This window comes from Salmo salar, chromosome 14, assembly GCF_965601325.2.
Source record: "Salmo salar chromosome 14, fSalSal1, whole genome shotgun sequence".
Taxonomy (NCBI): domain Eukaryota; kingdom Metazoa; phylum Chordata; class Actinopteri; order Salmoniformes; family Salmonidae; genus Salmo; species Salmo salar.
Window position 1 is genome coordinate 103,940,717 of NC_138304.1, and position 23,422 is coordinate 103,964,138.

Below are 23,422 nucleotides of genomic sequence, written 5' to 3' on the forward strand. Positions count from 1 at the left end.
TAGAGAAAACAAGCTCGTCATCATTCTCATTCAATATTTAAAGACATGGTAAAACATCTGTAGAGAAGAAGATTCTGGAACAGTCTGAAGATAGATGTAATGCATTCTTCATAGTGCAACAAATAAAAGGTGTCCTTTAAAACTAAACTGTGTGAGTGATGAGTCAGAGCACAGGGACTTGTGTTCCAAAACGGCACCCTATTCCCTACATAGAGCCCTACTTTTGATTAGGGCCCTATGTCAAAAGTAGTGCACTATGTGAGGATTAGGGTACCATATGGGACAGATGGAGGGAGAGGGATGGTGTGCATATAAGGGCAACATGGTGGAATGTTTTTAAAACAATAACAAAGGCTAATGGAGTGAGAGTGAGCCCAGACGCAGTGTACCAAATGGCACCCTATTCCCTATGTAGTGCACTACTTTTGAATTTAATTTACATGACAATGGCTAACTGAATATGGGTTAACACCTTCCCACAAAGCACCTGTCTTGATGATGCAGAGGTTGTTGATTCTGCTCACTCACCTGATGGAAACATACTTCACCAATAAATATAACAATATAGCTTACGTAACGAACACTGGTGACAGACTGGAGCGGGGGACGTCTCATGTGGAACTGACCCGTAAGTATTAGACAAAGAACAAAGCATTATCAGCTGAGTGAATTAAGAGTCAACAAGCTTAACGGAAGAAAAAAAATAAAAAATTAATAACCCATCATGATACTCATTCAAATGAACGCCAAGTCAAAGCTGAATGGAAAAACATTTTATTCAGAAAGCACATCTGAATAGAGGAGAGAGTAAGATGACAAGGAAAATACATACACAATATATATATATATATTTAAAAAAAAAAACAGACATCACAAAATAAAACCAGACATTACAATATCCAAAAACAGACATCACATCCACCGAGGACTAACTAAAACACTTCAACCAAACACAAAATGATAAAAAATATATATTAATATATATTAATTATCTGGCTTCATGGGCCTATTGAATGTAAATGTGACATTCTGCATAACGGTTGGTACAGATACTTGTTTCTTAGAGAGGATACTAACTCAGCTCTTTAACCATCGTTGTTAAACAAGAAGAGAAGAAGAACAACAAGAGAGAGGATACTAACTCAGCTCTTTAACCATCGTTGTTAAACAAGAAGAGAAGAAGAACAACAAGAGAGAGGATACTAACTCAGCTCTTTAACCATCGTTGTTAAACAAGAAGAGAAGAAGAACAACAAGAGAGAGGATACTAACTCAGCTCTTTAACCATCGTTGTTAAACAAGAAGAGAAGAAGAACAACAAGAGAGAGGATACTAACTCAGCTCTTTAACCATCGTTGTTAAACAAGAAGAGAAGAAGAACAACAAGAGAGAGGATACTAACTCAGCTCTTTAACCATCGTTGTTAAACACGAAGAGAAGAAGAACAACAAGTGCCGGGACAGAGACTCACTCTATTGGCTGTATCCTATTGGCTGTATCCTATTGGCTGTATCCTATTGGCTGTATCCTATTGGCTGTATCCTATTGGCTGTATCCTATTGGCTGTATCCTATTGGCTGTATCCTATTGGCTGTATCCTATTGGCTGTATCCTATTGGCTGTATCCTATTGGCTGTATCCTATTCAGTGGGAAATGGCGCTTCTAACAGAATTAGTAAAATGGGAGTTTGTCGTATCGCCACGGGTGGGGTGGGGGCAATCGAGGGATTATAAAAAAAAAATACTCTTTATATTACAGTACAAAACCAGTTCTAGAAGAGAGAGATTTTTCTTAGACAATAAATTACTCTTTTAAAATGCAGAGAGAGCGAGCAAGCGAGATAGAGGGAGGAGTTTGCTCCTGTGACACGTTCATCTGTTGAGTCAAGGGAAAAGTCGTTTCTGGCTACGTCCCAATTATCTCACCTTCCTCACAAAGTATACACTTGTTCAATTCTCTTCACTGATTTGAAAGGAAATAAGTGGTATAAGAAATAGGGTAGAACATTCCCATACCTCCACCAATCCAATCTTTTTAGATTTGTGAGAAGTAGTGAATGAGTGTACATTTCAGGTGAACGCATACATTATTGGGGGACAACCCAGCGGCATTTTGTGCCACATGATATTGTTCAGAGTACAAAAGGAAGGCGGAGTACTTGGATTGGGAAAGGGGGTGGAGTCACGCCTGATTGGATCACTCAGGCTGTGACTTCCTGGTCTCCTCCTGCTTCTGGATCCTCATCGTTATAAATGTTCTCAGCCTGGAGGGAGAGACAGAGGTGGTGTGGAGGGAGTAAACCTGGGAGACCGTGTGAGTGTGTGTGTGTGTGTGTGTGTGTGTGTGTGGTCTCACCATCTGCCAGACTTGCATGATGTTGTCCTCAGACACAGAGCAGATGACCCAGGGCTCGTTGGGGTTCCACGAGAAGTCAGAGATCTTGGCTGTGTGTCCTCCATGGATGAACTAGGGAAAGGGTTGGGAAACATTTAATTGACAGTGTTTACCTCACTATTGCTTCCTGGCCTAGCTGCTGCTCAACTCCTGATCAAACCAATCATTTTCAATAGAACAAGTTCCATATCAACGGAACATGAAGCTTCGGAAGGTGCGATCACTGTAAACCTCACCAGTAGCTCAGGGGGACCGTCCTCTGCATCCTCTGCAGACTGCTCCTCTCCTATTTTACTACAAAACAAAAACACAGCAATGAGTTTTACCGGAGGCCTAGAGATAATACAATAATATGTACACAGTATCCTTGACTTATTCAACACTGTGTTGTGATACAGCCTACATTCAAAACAGATTGTCATTTGTTGTTTTCCCCCCCCCCCCCCCTCAGCCATCTTCACACAATAAAGCCATAATGATAAAAACGAAGAAAAACACGTTTTTATTGAAAATTAAATGCAGAAATCTCTCATTTACATAAGTATTCACACCCGAGTCGTTAGAGTCACCTTTGTCAGAGATTACAGCTGTGAGTCTAAGAGCTTTGCACACCTGGATTGTACAATATTTGCACATTATTCTTTGAACAAAAATTATTCAAGCTTGGTTAAGTTGGTTGGTGATCATAGCTAGAAAGCCATTTTCAAGTCTGCGCCATAGATTTTCAAGACAATTTAAATCTAAAACTAACTAGGCCATTCAGGAACATTTCATGTGATGTTGGTAAGCAACTTGTGTATATTTGACTTTGTGTTTTAAGTTATTGTCCTGCTGAAAGGTGGATTTGTCTCCCAGTGTCTGGTGGAAAGCAGACTGAATCATGTTGTTTTCCTCCAGGTTTTTGCCTGTGCTTAGCTGCATTCCGTTTATTTTTTATCCTGGGAAAAACTCCCCAGTCCTTGCCGATTACAAGCATACCCATAACATGATGCAGCAACCACAACACTTGAAAATATGGAAAGTGGTACTCAGTAATGTGTTGTTTTGGATTTGCATGTTTATGGAATATTATTTATTCTGTACAGGCTTCCTTTCCACTCTGTAATTTAGGTTAGTATTGTGGAGTAACTACAATGTTGTTGATCCATCCTCAGTTTTCTCCTATCACAGCCATTAAACTCTAACTGTTTTAAAGTCACTATTTGCCTCATGGTGAAATCCCTGAGCGATTTCCTTCCTCTCCGGCAACTGAGTTAGGAAGGACACCTGTATCTTTGTAGTGACTGGGTGTATTGATATACCATCCAAAGTGTAATTAAAAGGTTTGGACACACCTATCATTCAAGGATTCTTCTTAATTTTTACTATTTTCTACATTGTAGAATAATAGTGAAGACATCAAAACTATGAAATAACTCATGTAGTAACCCCCAAAAAAAGTGTTAAACAAATCAAAATATATTTATATGAGATTCTTCAAAGTAGCCAGCCTTTGCCTTGATGACAGCTTTACACACTGTTGGCATTCTCTCAACCAGCTTCATGAGGTAGTCACCTGGAATGTATTTCAATTAATAGGTGTGCCTTGTTAAAAGTTAAGAAAGAAAGAAATTCCACAAATTAATGCTTTTGAGCCAATCAGTTGTGTTGCGACAAAGTAGGGGATAGCAGAAGAACATCGCCCTATTTGGTAAAAGACCAAGTCCATATTGTGGCAAGAACATCTCAAATAAGCAAAGAGAAATGACAGTCCATCATTACTTTAAGACATGAAGGTCAGTCAATCCGGAACATTTCAAGAACTTTGAACGTTTCTTCAAGTGCAGTCGCAAAAATCATCAAGGGCTATGATGAAACTGTCTCTCATGAGGACCACCACAGGAAAGGAAGACCCAGAGTTACCTCTGCCGCAGAGGATATGTTCATTAGAGTCACCAGCCTCATAAATTGTAGCCCAAATAAATGCTTCACAGAGTTCAAGTAACAGACATATCTCAACATCAACTGTTCAGAGGAGACTGTGTGAATCAGGCCTTCATGGTCGAAGAAGAAACCACTACTAAAGGACACCAATAAGAAGAACAGACTTGCTTGGGCCAAGAAACACGAGCAATGGGCATTAGACCAGAGGAAATCAGTCCTTTGGTCTGATGAGTCCAAATTTGAGATTTCTGGTTCCAACCGCTGTGTCTTTGAGAAGCAGAGTAGGTGAACAGATGATCTCCTTATGTGTGGTTCCCACCGTGAAGCATGGAGGAGGAGGTGTGATAGTGTGGGGGGTGCTTTGCTGGTGACACTGTCAGTGATTTATTTAGAATTCAAGTCACACTTCACCAGCAAGGCTACCACAGCATTCTGCAGCAATACGCCATCCCATCTGGTTTGCGCTCAGTGGGACTATCATTTGTTTTTCAACAGGACAATGACTCAACACAAACCTCCACGCTGTGTAAGGGCTATTTTACCAAGGAGAGTGATGGAATGCTGCATCAGGACCTGGCCTCCACAATCAGCCAACCTTAACCCGACTGAGATGGTTTGGGAAGAGTTGGACTGCAGAGAGAAGGAAAAGATGCCAACAAGAGCTCAGCATATGTGGTAACTCCTTCAAGACTGTTGGAAAAGAAGCTGGTTGAGAGAATGCCAAGAGTGTGCAAAGCTGTCACCAAGGCAAAGGGTGGCTACTTTGAGGAATCTCAAATATATTTGGATTTGTTTAACACTTTTTTGGTTACTACATGATTCCATGTGTGTTATTTCATAGTTTTGATGTCTTCAATATTATTCTACAATGTTTAAAATAGTCAAAATAAAAGAAAAACCCTTGAATGAGTATTTGTGTCCAAACTTTTGACTGGTACTGTAATTCCACTGACATTATGGGGTATTGTGTGTAGTGACAAAGCATCTCAATGTAATACATTTTAAATTCAGGCTGTAACAACAAAATGTAGAAAAAGTAAAGTGTGAATACTTCCTGCATCACTATTGTAGTGAAAGGTGCTAAGGGTCTTTATGTCCTACCTGAGGTCCCACACGTTGAGTCGCCTGTCAGTGCCACTGGACGCCAGGATGGTCTCGTTATGGGGCGACCACTGGACCTGCAGCAGACAAATGGGCGAGCTCAGATCAGACACAGGACCAATCACAGGGCTTAGAGGACTAGACAAAACAAAGTCTTGCTAAACTGTGTCCTACCTGGAAGATCTCATCTTTGTGCGACTCAAACGAGTGGAGCTTCAGTTTGAGGTTACGCAGGTCCCACAGAGCCACAGTCTGAGGAGAGACAACACAGGCATGTGATGACATACAGCCGTCATTACTGTTACGTAACCCTTATGACATGTCATGGCTTATGGAAATAAGCCTTTGGCCTTTATTTTTAATTAAATCAATAAAAATTACAAGTTTTATGTAGCTGTTATAACAGTGTTATGTAGCTCTGACAGTGTCATGAATACAAAACACCAACTTTGTCTGCAGAGCCAGTGGATAAACGGACACGCAGCTGTCATAACAGGTTATAAGCATAGTGTAGCCCCATAGTCAGGGATTGGAACCAAAATTATTTCCAATCCTTTCATTCTGAACAGAACCATTCTTTCGTTACATTCCATTGTTCCGACCGACAATGTAAAGTACTTAAGTCCCCTGACAACCCAAAGTACTTGATACATTTTGAAAGCTTAGTAGAAAAGGAAAATGGTGCAACTCACACTAAACAGAGAACATCCCTGGTCATCTCTACTGCCTCTGATCTGGAGGACTCACTAAACAGAGAACATCCCTGGTCATCCCTACTGCCTCTGATCTGGAGGACTCACTAAACAGAGAACATCCCTGGTCATCCCTACTGCCTCTGATCTGGAGGACTCACTAAACAGAGAACATCCCTGGTCATCCCTACTGCCTCTGATCTGGAGGACTCACTAAACAGAGAACATCCCTGGTCATCTCTACTGCCTCTGATCTGGAGGACTCACTAAACAGAGAACATCCCTGGTCATCCCTACTGCCTATGTTCTGGCAGACTCAATAAACACAAATGCATCTTTTGTAAATAATATGAGTGTTGGAGTGTGCCCCTGGCTATCTGTAAATACTATCTGAGTGTTGGAGTGTACCCCTGGCTATCTGTAAATGATGTCTGAGTGTTGGAGTGTACCCCTGGCTATCTGTAAATGATGTCTGAGTGTTGGAGTGTACCCCTGACTATCTGTAAATGATGTCTGAGTGTTGGAGTGTACCCCTGGCTATCTGTAAATACTATCTGAGTGTTGGAGTGTACCCCTGGCTATCTGTAAATACTATCTGAGTGTTGGAGTGTACCCCTGGCTATCTGTAAATACTATCTGAGTGTTGGAGTGTACCCCTGGCTGTCCATACATTTTAAAAACAAGAAATTGGTGCCGTCTGCTTTGCATAATATCACATTTTAAATAATTTATACTTTTACTATTGAAACTTAAGTATATTTTAGCAATTACATTTACTTTTGATACTGCAGTATATTTAAAACCAAATACTTTTACTCAAGTAGTATTTTACTGGGTGACTTCTACTTGAGTCATTTTCTATAAAGTATTTTCTATCATGACTATCAGTTCCAATACACATAATTCCGGCTAGAGCTTGACAGCTAGATCAGAGCTAACGTTCACTAGCTAGCTAACAAGCTTGTGTGCAGAGCGGCACCAGAATTAAAATAATTTAAAAAAAAAAGTATTACCTTTTTGTAGTTAATAAATCCAATGTGAAAATGTGATAACTATAGTATCCTTAAACTAGCATTGAAAAATTGAAAGCCTTCCTCTAATAAAATCTCCCTCCCTAATTTCTGAATCATGCTTGTAAAGTCAGTAGCTACAGTAGACTATGTATGCTTCAGAGGGATGGGCCGGTAACCTACACACATACACACTGGCAAAAGGTTTTCAGCTGGCAGGCAGAACACTGGAATATGAATCTAAGTGATAAAAGTGAGTGCTTTGCCTAGGTTGCTTTGTTGCGTTTTCTTTGTGGGACTGGGAAAGAATGCCCAGAACGTTAAAGTTAAAGTTGTAAACCGGTCCCCATGCTTTTCAAAATAACCCTTGCTTATAAAGGATAGAGTGTTCAAGTAAAGCGTTACCAAAACGAACCTTGTCTGCAGAGCCGGTGGCCAGGATAAATTCACTGTAGGGGTTGAAGGAGAGACAGTTGACCTCTGCTGTGTGGGCGTCCACAGCGTGGCTGGGCTTGGACGTGTTGTTGGAACGAGTATCCCAACTGAAAGAGACAAGGGGTCAAAGGTTAAGGGACAGATGGTTGAGTTGACCTCTAAAATTAGGCCGTTGCTGCAGTGCAATACGGTTTTCTGTATTGTCAACGACTAAATAACACCATTGTGGCTTTTTGTACATTTAAATAAAACCAATTTATATAATAATCTTGTTATGGACTGTTTCTGTACAAATTCTGGATTATGGAAATGATTAATAAGCAAGTAAGATTCCCATTCTATCTGAGGGAGAGAGATCAAAGGTTAGGGACCAACAGTTGACCTCTGCTCAGAGTTCATTTTAAAAACAGATTGACAGGTTTGAACAACTCACATCATGAGTTTCTGGTCATCCGCTACAGATCCAAACAGTGACTCATGGAGGAGATGCCAGGATACATCTTCCACTACAGCAGTATGTCCTGTAAAGATGGTTTTAGCATCCACAATCTTCCCTTCTTTAGGTACTGCACTGATGTCCCACATACAGATAGTCTAGAGAGAGAGAGAGAGAGAGCGAACGAGACATAGAAAATCTTCAAAATATTAGAACCAACAAATAAAAAAAAAAACACTTGAATTTCAAGAATAAGTACCAAATCTTGTGGTTGAGAGCATCAAAAATGAGCTGCAGAAAAACAGCCCCGAGCTGCAGAAAAACAGCCCGCCGAGCTGCAGAAAAACAGCCCCGAGCTGCAGAAAAACAGCCCTGAGCCTGCAGAAAAACAGCCCCGAGCTGCAGAAAAACAGCCCTGAGCTGCAAGGTGCACAAGTTACTAACTATTCATTGAGCAAGGGGCCGTTTTCCTGACATTAGGGGTCATGGGCTAATATCCCCAATATATAACAGCGGAGACAAATTAGACCCTTATAAATACCGGGCTATTTGTGTGAGCATTAATCTGGGGAAGGTATTTTGTAGTATCTTAAACAAGATAATTTTTTACCTTCTCCAAAGCGGTATAGGGGGAGATTTGGTGAGCATGTTATAGGCTTCCCCCACACGTGAGGGACAGTGAGTGACCACTAGATAAATATGTTTCATCAGGTCGTAGTGAGGGACAGTGAGTGACTACTAGATAAATATGTTTCATCAGGTCGTAGTGAGGGACAGTGAGTGACCACTAGATAAATATGTTTCATCAGGTCGTAGTGAGGGACAGTGAGTGACCACTAGATAAATATGTTTCATCAGGTCGTAGTGAGGGACAGTGAGTGACCACTAGATAAACACTATTCTTTGGATGTACATTACCAGTGAAAAGTTTTAGAACACCTACTCAGTCAAGGGTTTTTCTTTAGTTCGACTAGTGAAGACATCAAAACTATGAAATAACACGTATGGAATCATGTGGTAACCAAAAAAAGTGTTACAATCAAAGTACAGCAATAAGAAGAGACTTGCTGGTTAAGTGTGCCTTGAATCGAGCTTTTAAGTTCCAACCGTGGTGTCCTTGTGAGACGCAGAGGAGGTGAACGGATGATCTCTGCATGTGTGGTTCCCACCGTGAAGCATGGAGGAGGAGGTGTGATGGTGCTTTGCTGGTGACACTGTTAGTTATTTATAATTCAAGGCACATTTCACCAGCCTGGCTACCACAGCATTCTGCAGCAATACGCCATCCCATCTGGTTTCCCTTAATGGGACTATCATTTGTTTTTCAACAGGACAAATACCCAAAACACACCTCCAGGCTGTGTAAGGGCTATTTGCCAAAGAAGGAGAGTGATGGAGTTCTGCATCAGATGACCTGGCCTCCACAATCACCCGACCTCAATCCAATTAAGATGGTTTGGGATGAGTTGGAGCGCAGAGTGAAGGAAAAGCAGACAACAAGTGCTCAGCATATGTGGGAACTCCTTCAAGACTGTTGGAAAAGCATTCCAGTTGAAGCTGGTTGAGAGAATGCCAAGAGTGTGCAAAGCTGTCATCAAGGCAAAGGGTGGCTACTTTGAGGAATCTCAAATATAAAATATATTTTGATTTGTTCCATGTGTTTTTTCATAGTTTTGATGTCTTCACTATTATTCAACATGAAGAAAATAGTAAAAATGAAGAAAAAAACCCTTGAATGAGTAGGTGTGTTCAAACTTTTGACTGGTACTGTACATATTACTTTACTTTTAATTTATTTATAACACTTAATTGCCTCCACATAATAGTGATCCTCACTCCACAGTGGAGGGTTGTGGTGTGGAAGCTGAACTACACAGCAACCCCCCCCCACTGAACGCAGCCCCCCCCCCCCCACTGAACGACGCCGCGACTCAGACCCTCCACAGCGACCCAGACCCTCCACAGCGACCCAGACCCTCCACAGAAGTCCACAGCGACCCAGACCCTCCACAGCGACCCAGATCCTCCACAGCGACCCAGACCCTCCACAGAAGTCCACAACAACCCAGACCCTCCACAGCGACCCAGACCCTCCACAGCGACCCAGACCCTCCACAGAAGTCCACAGCGACCCAGACCCTCCACAGCGACCCAGACCCTCCACAGCGACCCAGACCCTCCACTGTCGAAGAAAACACTCCCATTAATATGTTTTTTTGTTTCCATCTGTAGGTCGTGTATTGGAAATGTTTTGGATGCTTCGGCAATACATCCTGCCTGAATTTCATGACAATAAAGCAACTTTGAGTAGAAAGAGAGACAGAAAAAGAGGAGTGTTTTATTTCAACAGGCTAAAGGTGTTTCCTTTCCTTCACCTGTAATGATTTGAGATGATCTGTGTGTTGTGGTATGTCAGCCTTACTGGTTACCAATTGCATTGTGGGTGTGTTCTCTTACATGGTCGTCTGAAGCACTAAGGAGACACCCAGAGAGGTTAGGGTTCCACGAGAGGCCGTAGCCCTCCTTCTGATGTCCCCTCAGGCGCAGGTCTGGAGTACACTCTCCTGAAGGGTCTGTGGAGGAGGACAAGACACACTGGTTATATTGGCTACCATGTTGTCCTTCTATTGAACTGGACATGTTACCTAAAATACAGTACAATTAAAAACAAAAACGTTTTTTTTTTAAATGAGAAGTAGGCATCGGTCTGAAGCCGAAAAAGCAAGGAAATTCACATGAGCACCACAACGCCTATTCCACCCATGCTCTACCAAGGTTTTACAGCACCACAACGCCTATTCCACCCATGCTCTACCAAGGTTTTACAGCACCACAACGCCTATTCCACCCATGCTCTACCAAGGTTTTACAGCACCACAACGCCTATTCCACCCATGCTCTACCAAGGTTTTACAGCACCACAACGCCTATTCCACCCATGCTCTACCAAGGTTTTACAGCACCACAACGCCTATTCCACCCATGCTCTACCAAGGTTTTACAGCACCACAACGCCTATTCCACCCATGCTCTACCAAGGTTTTACAGCACCACAATGCCTATTCCACCCATGCTCTACCAAGGTTTTACAGCACCACAATGCCTATTCCACCCATGCTCTACCAAGGTTTTACAGCACCACAACGCCTATTCCACCCATGCTCTACCAAGGTTTTACAGCACCACAACGCCTATTCCACCCATGCTCTACCAAGGTTTTACAGCACCACAACGCCTATTCCACCCATGCTCTACCAAGGTTTTACAGCACCACAACGCCTATTCCACCCATGCTCTACCAAGGTTTTACAGCACCACAATGCCTATTCCACCCATGCTCTACCAAGGTTTTACAGCACCACAATGCCTATTCCACCCATGCTCTACCAAGGTTTTACAGCACCACAACGCCTATTCCACCCATGCTCTACCAAGGTTTTACAGCACCACAACGCCTATTCCACCCATGCTCTACCAAGGTTTTACAGCACCACAACGCCTATTCCACCCATGCTCTACCAAGGTTTCACAGCACCACAATGCCTATTCCACCCATGCTCTACCAAGGTTTTACAGCACCACAATGCCTATTCCACCCATGCTCTACCAAGGTTTTACAGCACCACAATGCCTATTCCACCCATGCTCTACCAAGGTTTTACAGCACCACAACGCCTATTCCACCCATGCTCTACCAAGGTTTTACAGCACCACAACGCCTATTCCACCCATGCTCTACCAAGGTTTTACAGCACCACAACGCCTATTCCACCCATGCTCTACCAAGGTTTTACAGCACCACAACGCCTATTCCACCCATGCTCTACCAAGGTTTTACAGCACCACAACGCCTATTCCACCCATGCTCTACCAAGGTTTTACAGCACCACAATGCCTATTCCACCCATGCTCTACCAAGGTTTTACAGCACCACAACGCCTATTCCACCCATGCTCTACCAAGGTTTTACAGCACCACAATGCCTTATTCCACCCATGCTCTACCAAGGTTTTACAGCACCACAACGCCTATTCCACCCATGCTCTACCAAGGTTTTACAGCACCACAACGCCTATTCCACCCATGCTCCACCAAGGTTTTCCAGCACACAGCTTTGACCTACTACAGTAGCAACTCGAGTTGCTCGAACCGGTGTTAGAACATCTGAGCGTCGGCTGAGAAAAAAATATGTTTTTAAATTGTCAGAACTGCTACAAAAAAGGTAGCACGTCATTGGTTCTTAACGGACAGAAACGTGAGAGCGATAAATTATACATTTTATTTTAAAATGTTTTTTTTTTGTTTTTTTATACATTTTATAAAAACTGCACCAACAAACTTTTAATCAATCTGACCTTTTTTTTTGTATTTTTTTTTTTTTTTTTTACATCCAATGGTCACTTTATGGACGCTATAATGTTGTTTTAATTCGACGTCTAGAATTTGAGCTAGGTGGGCGCAAAATCTTTAATAGCTAACGACTGTTAATAATCCAGTACGCGGTTCTCTGTAAATGGCCAGACGAGGGTACAGTTGTGTACCGTACCTCCAATCACTCATCGACATTGGTGTCAAATTGGCATAGATATGATGGTAGGGATGTTTTGAATTTAACATCGAACTTCAACCAATGACATACTACTGCGGCAGCGGTTCTCCTAAACCAAATGGAAGCCGACGGAAAAACACTTGCAGCCAATATCCAATGGCTTACGCTTACTCCCAGATCTGTGCATGGGTTGGCGTTAGGGAGGAGGTATTAAAAGGGGAAGGAGGTCTTAAAGGGGAAGGAGCTAGGGAACGGCTAAATGGAACCAGGCCCTTCCCTATTCTGTTTCAGGTCTTACCAGGTTTGGATGGATGCTTGGTGTAGTCGAAGACCAGTACGTCTGAGGTGGGGGTCTTGGTAGCGATGATGCAGGGGTTCTGGGGCATGTACCTGGCCCGGTTCACCTCTCCCTCATGATTGATCTTTATCTCAATCTCTATCTTTCCACTCACTGAGCCAAAACCTCCAAACTCTACATAGAGAAGGAGACAGGAGAGCAACTGTTTGTTATCATTATGTACTACGGCAAAGTAGATTCCTTCACTTTTCAAGCCGAGGTCTTGGATTGGACGGCATTGAGAAGTGTGTGTGTGTGTGTGTGTTAGGGATGTGAAAAATGGAACATTTGTTTTCACGTTAAAAACTGCAATCTAAAGGTTTCCGTTAAAAACGATAACAACATTTCATAAAATTCCACGTCAAATCCTATTGCATGGTATGACCGATAGGGGGTAATGAAGTTCTTCCGCAGTGGTACAGTAGGTATCAGGAATCTGCTTGGGGCAGGTACCACAGTCATACAGTAGGTATCAGGAATCTGCTTGGGGCAGGTACCACAGTCATACAGTAGGCATCAGGAATCTGCTTGGGGCAGGTACCACAGTCATACAGTAGGGGTCAGGAATCTGCTTGGGGCAGGTACCACAGTCATACAGTAGGGGTCAGGAATCTGCTTGGGGCAGGTACCACAGTCATACAGTAGGCATCAGGAATCTGCTTGGGGCAGGTACCACAGTAATACAGTAGGCATCAGGAATCTGCTTGGGGCAGGTACAACAGTAATACAGTAGGGGTCAGGAATCTGCTTGGGGCAGGTACCACAGTCATACAGTAGGGGTCAGGAATCTGCTTGGGGCAGGTACCACAGTAGGCATCAGGAATCAGGTCTCTCACGCCATTCTGATCCAACCATTCTCTCTCTACACATACGAACGCAGCACACACAAACCCCTACTAGGCCTCCAGGAACGACTGACCCATCTAACTGATGACATACACTTAAAAACTGTAGACAAGCTACATTCCTTGGCAAATCACAACAGCTTTATCACAGATTCAATACGGACTGGTTGATTAAAGTAGGGAAATGTGTTCCAACCACATGCTGCAGTTCTGGAACAATTCATGCATGTTATCTATCTTTGGGGAACTGCAATAGTGCGCCATTTTGATTAGAACCTGCCTAGGTTTGGGGGGGGGGGGGGGGCTTGTAACCTAGACTGAAATATGCTACAAAAAAAACATTGTTTTGTTGAAGGCAAAGAGCAGATTCATTAGTCTGTTGTTTTTCTTGTTCCATGTTTAACAGAAGCCTTCCGACCAAGTTTAAACTCACAAATCAAACAGGGTAAAATATACCCACATTTGGGGAGTTTTATATACACTTGTTAAAAATAATAAATTGTAGCTTTCTAAACACGGTTAACTGTATTTCTAAAGGGAATAACACGGTTAACTGTATTTCTAAAGGGAATAACACGGTTAACTGTATTTCTAAAGGGAATAACACAGTTAACTGTATTTCTAAAGGGAATAACACAGTTAACTGTATTTATAAAGGGAATAACACAGTTAACTGTATTTATAAAGGGAATAACACAGTTAACCCTATTTCTAAAGGGAATAACACAGTTAACTGTATTTATAAAGGGAATAACACAGTTAACTGTATTTATAAAGGGAATAACACAGTTAACTGTATTTATAAAGGGAATAACACAGTTAACTGTATTTATAAAGGGAATAACACAGTTAACTGTATTTATAAAGGGAATAACACAGTTAACCCTATTTCTAAAGGGAATAACACAGTTAACCCTATTTCTAAAGGGAATAACACAGTTAACCCTATTTCTAAAGGGAATAACACAGTTAACTGTATTTATAAAGGGAATAACACAGTTAACTGTATTTCTAAAGGGAATAACACAGTTAACTGTATTTCTAAAGGGAATAACACAGTTAACTGTATTTATAAAGGGAATAACACAGTTAACTGTATTTCTAAAGGGAATAACACAGTTAACCCTATTTCTAAAGGGAATAACACAGTTAACCCTATTTCTAAAGGGAATAACACAGTTAACCCTATTTCTAAAGGGAATAACACTTTGTTGAAACAGGAGTAAACGGTGAACAGTGATATTAAATGTTTCAGTAGCGCGACCCGCAGCTCAAACGGCGCTCGCAGTCTTTCAATTAGCAAATGACCTTGTGACTCAAGTAGGGTCATTGACAATGGCTACATATCAACTGTAATCATTACTGTAATCAGCGCTTTTCGCCCACCAACTTAACCACGATGACGTGCGCTTTATATCCCTGGCAAATCATTTGAGATGCGCATCTCCTCTGCCTAACGTTCCAGCGTTGCTAGGTAGACCTAACGTTCCAGCGTTGCTAGGTAGGCATAACGTTCCAGCGTTGCTAGGTAGGCCTAACGTTCCAGCGTTGCCAGGTAGGCCTATCCTCTGCCTAACGTTCCAGCGTTGCTAGGTAGGCCTAACCTCTGCCTAACGTTTCAGCGTTGCTATGTAGGCCTATCCTCTACCTAACGTTCCAGCGTTGCTAGGTAGACCTATCCTCTACCTAACGTTCCAGCGTTGCCAGGTAGGCCTAACCTCTGCATAACGTTCCAGCGTTGCTAGGTAGGCCTATCCTCTACCTAACCTTCCAGCGTTGCCAGGTAGTCCTAACCTCTGCCTAACGTTCCAGCGTTGCTAGGTAGACCTATCCTCTGACTAACGTTCCAGCGTTGCTAGGTAGGCCTATCCTCTGCCTAACGTTCCAGCGTTGCTAGGTAGGCCTATCCTCTACCTAACGTTCCAGCGTTGCTAGGTAGACCTATCCTCTGCCTAACGTTCCAGCGTTGCTAGGTAGGCCTAACCTCTGCCTAACGTTCCAGCGTTGCTAGGTAGACCTATCCTCTGCCTAACGTTCCAGCGTTGCTAGGTAGGCCTATCCTCTGCCTAACGTTCCAGCGTTGCTAGGTAGGCCTATCCTCTGCCTAACGTTCCAGCATTGCTAGGTAGACCTATCCTCTGCCTAACGTTCCAGCGTTGCTAGGTAGCCTATCCTCTGTCTAACGTTCCAGCGTTGCTAGGTAGGCCTATCCTCTGCCTAACGTTCCAGCGTTGCTAGGTAGACCTATCCTCTGCCTTACGTTCCAGCGTTGCTAGGTAGGCCTAACGTTCCAGCGTTGCTAGGTAGACCTATCCTCTGCCTAACGTTCCAGCGTTGCTAGGTAGGCCTATCCTCTGCCTAACGTTCCAGCGTTGCTAGGTAGGCCTATCCTCTGCCTAACGTTCCAGCGTTGCTAGGTAGGCCTATCCTCTGCCTAACGTTCCAGCGTTGCTAGGTAGGCCTATCCTCTGCCTAACGTTCCAGCGTTGCTAGGTAGACCTATCCTCTGCCTAACTTTCCAGCGTTGCTAGGTAGGCCTGTCCTCTGCCTAACGTTCTAGCGTTGCCAGGTAGGCCTATCCTCTGCCTAACATTCCAGCGTTGCTAGGTAGGCCTATCCTCTACCTAACGTTCCAGCGTTGCTAGGTAGGCCTATCCTCTGCCTAACGTTCCAGCGTTGCTAGGTAGGCCTAACCTCTGCCTAACGTTCCAGCGTTGCTAGGTAGGCCTATCCTCTACCTAACGTTCCAGCGTTGCTAGGTAGGCCTATCCTCTGCCTAACGTTCCAGCGTTGCTAGGTAGACCTATCCTCTGCCTAACGTTCCAGCATTGCTAGGTAGGCCTATCCTCTGCCTAACGTTCCAGCGTTGCTAGGTAGACCTATCCTCTGCCTAACGTTCCAGCATTGCTAGGTAGGCCTATCCTCTGCCTAACGTTCCAGCGTTGCTAGGTAGGCCTATCCTCTGCCTAACGTTCCAGCGTTGCTAGGTAGGCCTATCCTCTGCCTAACGTTCCAGCGTTGCTAGGTGGGCCTATCCTCTGCCTAACGTTCCAGCGTTGCAAGGTAGGCCTATCCTCTGCCTAACGTTCCAGCGTTGCTAGGTAGGCCTATCCTCTGCCTAACGTTCCAGCGTTGCCAGGTAGGCCTATCCTCTGCCTAACGTTCCAGCATTGCCAGGTAGGCCTATCCTCTGCCTAACGTTCCAGCGTTGCTAGGTAGGCCTGTCCTCTGCCTAACGTTCCAGCGTTGCTAGGTAGGCCTGTCCTCTGCCTAACGTTCCAGCGTTGCTAGGTAGACCTATCCTCTGCCTAACGTTCCAGCGTTGCTAGGTAGGCCTATCCTCTGCCTAACGTTCCAGCGTTGCTAGGTAGACCTATCCTCTACCTAACGTTCCAGCATTGCTAGGTAGACCTATCCTCTGCCTAACGTTCCAGCGTTGCTAGGTAGACCTATCCTCTACCTAACGTTCCAGCGTTGCTAGGTAGGCCTATCCTCTGCCTAACGTTCCAGCGTTGCTAGGTAGACCTATCCTCTGCCTTACATTCCAGCGTTGCTAGGTAGGCCTAACGTTCCAGCGTTGCTAGGTAGGCCTATCCTCTGCCTAACGTTCCAGCGTTGCTAGGTAGACCTATCCTCTACCTAACGTTCCAGCGTTGCTAGGTAGACCTATCCTCTGCCTAACGTTCCAGCGTTGCTAGGTAGACCTATCCTCTACCTAACGTTCCAGCGTTGCTAGGTAGGCCTATCCTCTGCCTAACGTTCCAGCGTTGCTAGGTAGGCCTATCCTCTGCCTAACGTTCCAGCGTTGCTAGGTAGGCCTATCCTCTGCCTAACGTTCCAGCGTTGCTAGGTAGACCTATCCTCTGCCTAACGTTCCAGCGTTGCTAGGTAGGCCTGTTTGTTTATGTTTCCGGACCTGTTAGTGTGGTGATAAATGCACTGTGATTTTAATTTTGTGGAGAAAATAAAAACATTGTTTTTGCGGTCGTTTTTTTTCTCTTAACGTTAAAGATTAAATTCTGTTTTAAACGTTCACACCCCTAGTGTGTGTGTCTGTAACAAGAAAGAGTGTGTCTCACCGCCTTTCTCGCTGTCGTAGTGCGAAGCATCAAACTGGGCATCGTCATTGGGCAGCTGAACGCTGGCGATGACCAGGTGATTCTGCTCGTCTGACGTGTGCGTCCCCAGAACCAGACGGTGCACGCTGAAGTCCTTCCCCTCAGGCCTGGTAAACAAACAGACAGCAACCAAACAGAGGAAGCGGGACCGGAGAACGTGGCATCAATGGGTAGTTTAAGGCCAAAACTAAGGTGTGTTTTTGAGATGTCTTGTTAGCGTTGTGCGTGTATACCTGGATACATCCGGCAGCCACTGTGCGGTGAGGCTGGGCCACTCCAGAGCGTGGGTCATCACCAGGTCATAGAGGAATGGACTGTTCTTCTTCCAGATCTTATACTCCTCATTTATCACCCTCTCCTCCACTGCATCATCAAAAACACCTAGAGACAGACACAGAGAGAGAGAGAGAGAGAGAGAGAGAGAGAGAGAGAGAGAGAGAGAGGAGAGAGAGAGAGAGAGAGAGAGAGAGAGAGAGAGAGAGAGAGAGAGAGAGAGAGAGAGAGAGAGAGAGACAGAGAGAGAGACACAGACAGAGACAGAGAGAGAGACACAGACAGAGAGAGAGAGAGACAGACACAGACAGAGAGAGAGAGAGAGAGACAGACACAGAGAGAGAGAGAGAGAGAGACAGACACAGACAGAGAGAGAGAGAGAGAGAGAGACAGACACAGACAGAGAGAGAGAGAGAGAGCGAGAGACAGACACAGACAGAGAGAGAGAGAGAGAGCGAGAGAGAGACAGACACAGACAGAGAGAGAGAGAGAGAGAGAGAGAGAGACAGACACAGACAGAGAGAGAGAGACAGACACAGAGAGAGAGACAGACACAGACAGAGAGAGAGAGACAGACACAGACAGAGAGAGAGAGAGAGAGAGACAGACACAGACACAGACAGAGACAGAGAGAGAGAGAGCGAGAGGGAGAGACACACACACACACACAGAGAAAGAGAGAGAGGGAGAGACACACACACACACACACAGCAGCACGAGCACACAGAGAGAGAGAGAGAGAGAGAGAGAGAGACGAGACAGACAGACAGACAGACAGACAGACAGACAGACAGACAGACAGACAGACAGACAGACAGACAGACAGACAGACAGACAGACAGACAGACAGACAGACAGACAGACAGACACACACAGAGGGAGAGAGAGGGAGAGAACGTTTATGGTGTGAATGTTGGACAATGTTAGCTAATTTCAGATATATTGTAGATTTTTTTTGCAGTTCCAGTCTCTGACACTGGTGAGCTGTCTCTGTTGTCAACAGAAGATAGTGTAACATTGAGTAGGATGCAGCATACACTGAGTATACCAAACATTAAGAACACCCCCCCCCCCCCCCCCCAAGAACATCCTCAATTCATCGGGACACTGACTCCACAAGGTGTATTTCACAGGGATGCTGGCCCCATGTTGACTCCAATGCTTCCAACAGTTGTATCAAGTTGACTGGATGTCCTTTGGGTGTCGGACCCTTCTTAATACACACGGGACACTGTTAATCATGGGGGGAAACCCAGCAGCGTTGCAGTTCTTGACAAACCGGTGCGCAACGCAGCGCACCTACTGCAATACCCTGTTAAAAAGGCACTTAAATCTCATCTTGTCCATTCAACCATGTCTCAAGGCTTCGAAAATCCTTCTTTAAACCCCCTTCATCTACACTGAAGAGAGAGAGACATGGTAACGTCAGAGAGAGAGAGACCCTTAACGTCAATAAGGGAATCATAGCCTTCACTTGGATTCACATTGGTCAGTCTGTCATGGAAAGAGCAGGGTGTTCTTAATGTTTTGTTCACTCAAGTGTATGATGTTAGCTTTCTGTACAAGTGACATTTGAATAAAGAGGACATAACTAGCCAACTAAAAAAACATAGCATTGCATAGTTTGGCTAGCCACAGCAAGCTAGGTGGTAGGCTACTCTGACTCAACACGGGAGGCCCAGCTCTATAGATCATCCAACCACAGCACTGCCTGGAGTTTGATAAACGGCATTGGCACTTGGATTGGTATCAGTGCTATGGTCAGATGACATGAACAGAAAAGCAGAAAAGTAGCTTGTACATATGGTGCTGGATCTTTGATGTTAAGGGGCTATTTTGTTTCCACTGGTCCTGTGACCCTTGTTAAAGGTTAACAGCATTAGGAACTTTACCCAGTAACAGGTCACTTTATCCAAAAACCTGGCTGTGTCTGCCAGGAGGCTGACACTTAGCTACAAGTGGATCAATAACCCAACCATGATCAACATCCACGAATCAACATCCACGAATCAACATCCACGAATCAACATCCACGAATCAACATCCACGAATCAACATCCACGAATCAACATCCACAAAGAACTGGTTAAAATAAATACAAGCAGTGATGAAGTCAATCTCTCCTCCACTTTGAGCCAGGAGAGATTGACATGCATATTATTAATATTAGCTCTCTGTGTACATTTAAGGGCCAGACATTCTGCCCTGTTCTGAGACAATTGCACTTTTCCTAAGTCCCTTTTTGTGGCACCTGCCCACACGACTGAACAGTAGTCCATGTGCGACAAAACTAGGGCCTGTAGGACCTGCCTTGTTGAAAGTGTTGTTAAGAAGGTAGAAACCAGGGCCTGTAGGACCTGCCTTGTTGATAGTGTTGTTAAGAAGGTAGAAACTAGGGCCTGTAGGACCTGCCTTGTTGAAAGTGTTGTTAAGAAGGTAGAAACCAGGGCCTGTAGGACCTGCCTTGTTGATAGTGTTGTTAAGAAGGTAGAGCAGTGCTTTATTGTGGACAGACTTCTCCCCATCTTAGCTCCTGTTGTATCAATATGTTTTGACTATGACAGTTTACAATCCAGGGTTACTCCAAGCAGTTTAGTCATCTCAACTTGCTCAATTTCCACATAATTTATAACAGGATTTAGTTGGTTTTGGGTTTAGTGAATGATTTGTCCCAAATAATATGCTTTTAGTTGTTAAAATATTTAAGATGAACTTATTCCTTGCCACCCACTCTGAAACTAACTGCAATAGTGTTGAGTCATCCACACGCTTGTCATTAGTAAAGATTAAAAATGCAAGGGGCCTAAGACACCTGCCCTGGGAATTCCTGACTCTACCTGGATGATGTTTTTATTTTATCTTTATTTAACTAGGCAAGTCAGTTAAGAACAAATTCTTATTTTCAATGACGGCCTACCAGGGAACAGTGGGTTAACTGCCTTGTTCAGGGGCAGAACGACAGATTTGTACCTTGTCAGCTCGGGGATTTGAACTTGCAACCTTTCGGTTAGTAGCCCAACGCTCTAACCACTAGGCTACCCCATGTTAGAGAGTCTTCCATTAAAAAGAACACCCTCTGTGTTCTGTTAGACAGGTAACTCTTTATGCACATTATAGCAGGGGGTGTAAAGCCATAACACCATAAGTTTTTCCAGCAGCAGACTATGATTGATAATGTCAAAAGCAGCACTGAAGTCTAACAAATCAGCACCAAACATCTTTTTATCATCAATTTCTCTCAGCCAATCATCAGTCATTTGTGTAAGTGCTGTGTTTGTTGAATGTCCTTCCCTATAAGCGTGCTGAAAGTCTGTTGTCAATTTGTTTAACTGTAAAATAGCATTGAATCTGGTCAAACAAGTTTTTCCAGAAGTTTACTAAGGGTTGGTAACAGGCCGATTTTTCGGGTATTTGAGCCAGTAAAAGGGGCTTTACTATTCTTAGGTAGTGGAATGACTTTTGCTTCCCTCCAAGCCTTGGGACACACACATTCTAGTAGGCTTAAATTGAAAACATAGCAAATAGGAGTGGCAATATCATCCGCTATTGGCTTGTCATTGTTGAGAGACAACAATAATTGAAGAGGGCAGTCCAAGCACAGACAAAGGATATTAAGGATCTGTAAAGATGTTGTATGGAGGACTGGTCTAAGATCCCGGTGAAGGTGTTCTCCAATATCAGAAAACATTTTCAGAAAAAGGCTGTGCCGTCCTCGCAGTGGGGAGGGTGCTAGAGTATTGCAAACAGAGGTGTCAATCATTTTAACCCTTAACTTTTAGATAATTATTTTCATTACTTTTTAAATAAAATCTATTTCTCTGAGCAATTGTATTAGCATAAAAAAAATAATATAATTTGCTTTGTTACTCATTTTTATCAATGGTGCCAGCAATGACGGACCTGTATGTATGGATAAAAACGGAATAGGTTTACTTTAGGGTATAGGGCCATGCATCAGAGAAAGAGAGAGAGCTAGCGAGAATATTTTCTGACTGGACATTTTCAGCCACTTTGGTGTTATTCTCAATCAAGTTCAAATAGGCAAAAACCATCATCTGTCAAACTACGAGGTCTTCACCATCGACAATGGCTGTCAATAATCGTCGATACTATCATAATATCCCTCAACCCTAACGGTTTATTATATTGTGTACATATCAGTTTATTACTATGCATTTTAGCTACCTTCTAACGTCATTGACCTGTTGTTAGTTTACTTTTTACTATTGATTATTGTACTGCAATGTCTAGGGAGTTAGCACGTAACCATTTCAATACATATTTTATTCCTACTGTAAACTGTGGACGTGACGAATACAGTTTGATCAGACTTCAGTGCCACCTAGCAAAGTTAACTAGGTAGCTACCTAAGCTAAGACAAGGTATGGGAATACCTTCGTAACTAGCTGGTTAGCTCGCTAGCTACATAAAGTCAGAGTACAGACTAAACGAGTATCTTTGGCCAGAGAGCAAGCCGCAAGTGTGTTTTAAATGTATCCGACCAGACTTCCGTAAAAAAAGAGTGGTGCAAAACCCGGCGCCTTAGCACGCTAGCAAGCTAACGTTAAAATTAATCCGTTAGCTAGCTGATTAGCAAGATTTTATCAACACTATGTGAACAGTAACATAGCAACAAGATGACCATTTACCTTCCTTATCGGCCATTATAACGAATCCCACGGGACAGACTAGGGGAATCTTGAATTCGTCAGGCTAACTCCAATGGGGGCACATTAGCTAGTTGGCTAAAATGTCACAAAATGCGCTTAACAACCGACAGGGCAAAGAGGCGCTGGGCCACCAATCAGCAAGAGAGCCTGGTCTGACGTCATTTTGGTACCAAAACACAAAATGCGGAAGTTTCACATGGACCTGATGGCCTGTCAGTTGAATTCTATAGGCAGTTTTGGAAGTTACTAGATTACCCTATTATTTTTTTTATTTTTTTGTGTGTTTCAAGACTGAATTGAAAATGGTGATATTGTGTCCACTATGAAACAGGGCCTTATTTCACTGATCCTGAAGCCGGATAAAGACCCTTCTCTCATTGACACTTGGAGACAAATTATGTTATTAAATATTGATTGAACATTACACGTTGATTGCTCTGGTTTCTGCCAAAAATATTAAAAGAAAGGAGTAGATAATATTATAAATTAGACTCAAATAGGATTTATGAAGGGCCGTGACTTAAACTCCAATATTTGTTTAGTCTTGGACCTTTTACATTGTTCAGATGCAATTTGACTCAGATGCTGTTGTTTTAATTTTGGGCTTCTGTAAAGACTTTGACATAATTGAACATGCA

General features: G+C 43.5%; 1 protein-coding gene across 1 annotated transcript; it reads right to left on the bottom strand.

The window, feature by feature from the left end:
* Nucleotides 1-758: 758 nt before the first annotated feature.
* LOC106570721 (histone-binding protein RBBP4) lies at nucleotides 759-22,911 on the bottom strand. Its single transcript, XM_014143204.3, has 12 exons — nucleotides 22,764-22,911; nucleotides 18,075-18,222; nucleotides 17,803-17,948; nucleotides 12,840-13,013; nucleotides 10,450-10,565; nucleotides 7,990-8,150; nucleotides 7,537-7,663; nucleotides 5,594-5,671; nucleotides 5,420-5,496; nucleotides 2,632-2,689; nucleotides 2,357-2,467; nucleotides 759-2,264 (listed from the first exon to the last, which is right to left on the bottom strand). The coding sequence occupies exons 1-12, from the start codon at nucleotides 22,777-22,779 to the stop codon at nucleotides 2,202-2,204; spliced, it is 1,275 nt and encodes a 424-aa protein (XP_013998679.1). The 5' UTR covers nucleotides 22,780-22,911; the 3' UTR covers nucleotides 759-2,201.
* Between the last annotated feature and the right edge of the window lie 511 nt (nucleotides 22,912-23,422).

Bases quoted from the DNA above. Each gene is read 5' to 3' on its own strand.
- LOC106570721 (XM_014143204.3), bottom strand. The intron at 17,949-18,074 runs GTATACACGCAC...TTTGTTTACCAG, and splicing joins TGGCTGCCGGATGTATCCAG to GCCTGAGGGGAAGGACTTCA. The intron at 7,664-7,989 runs GTGAGTTGTTCA...TGTCTCTTTCAG, and splicing joins GATGACCAGAAACTCATGAT to TTGGGATACTCGTTCCAACA.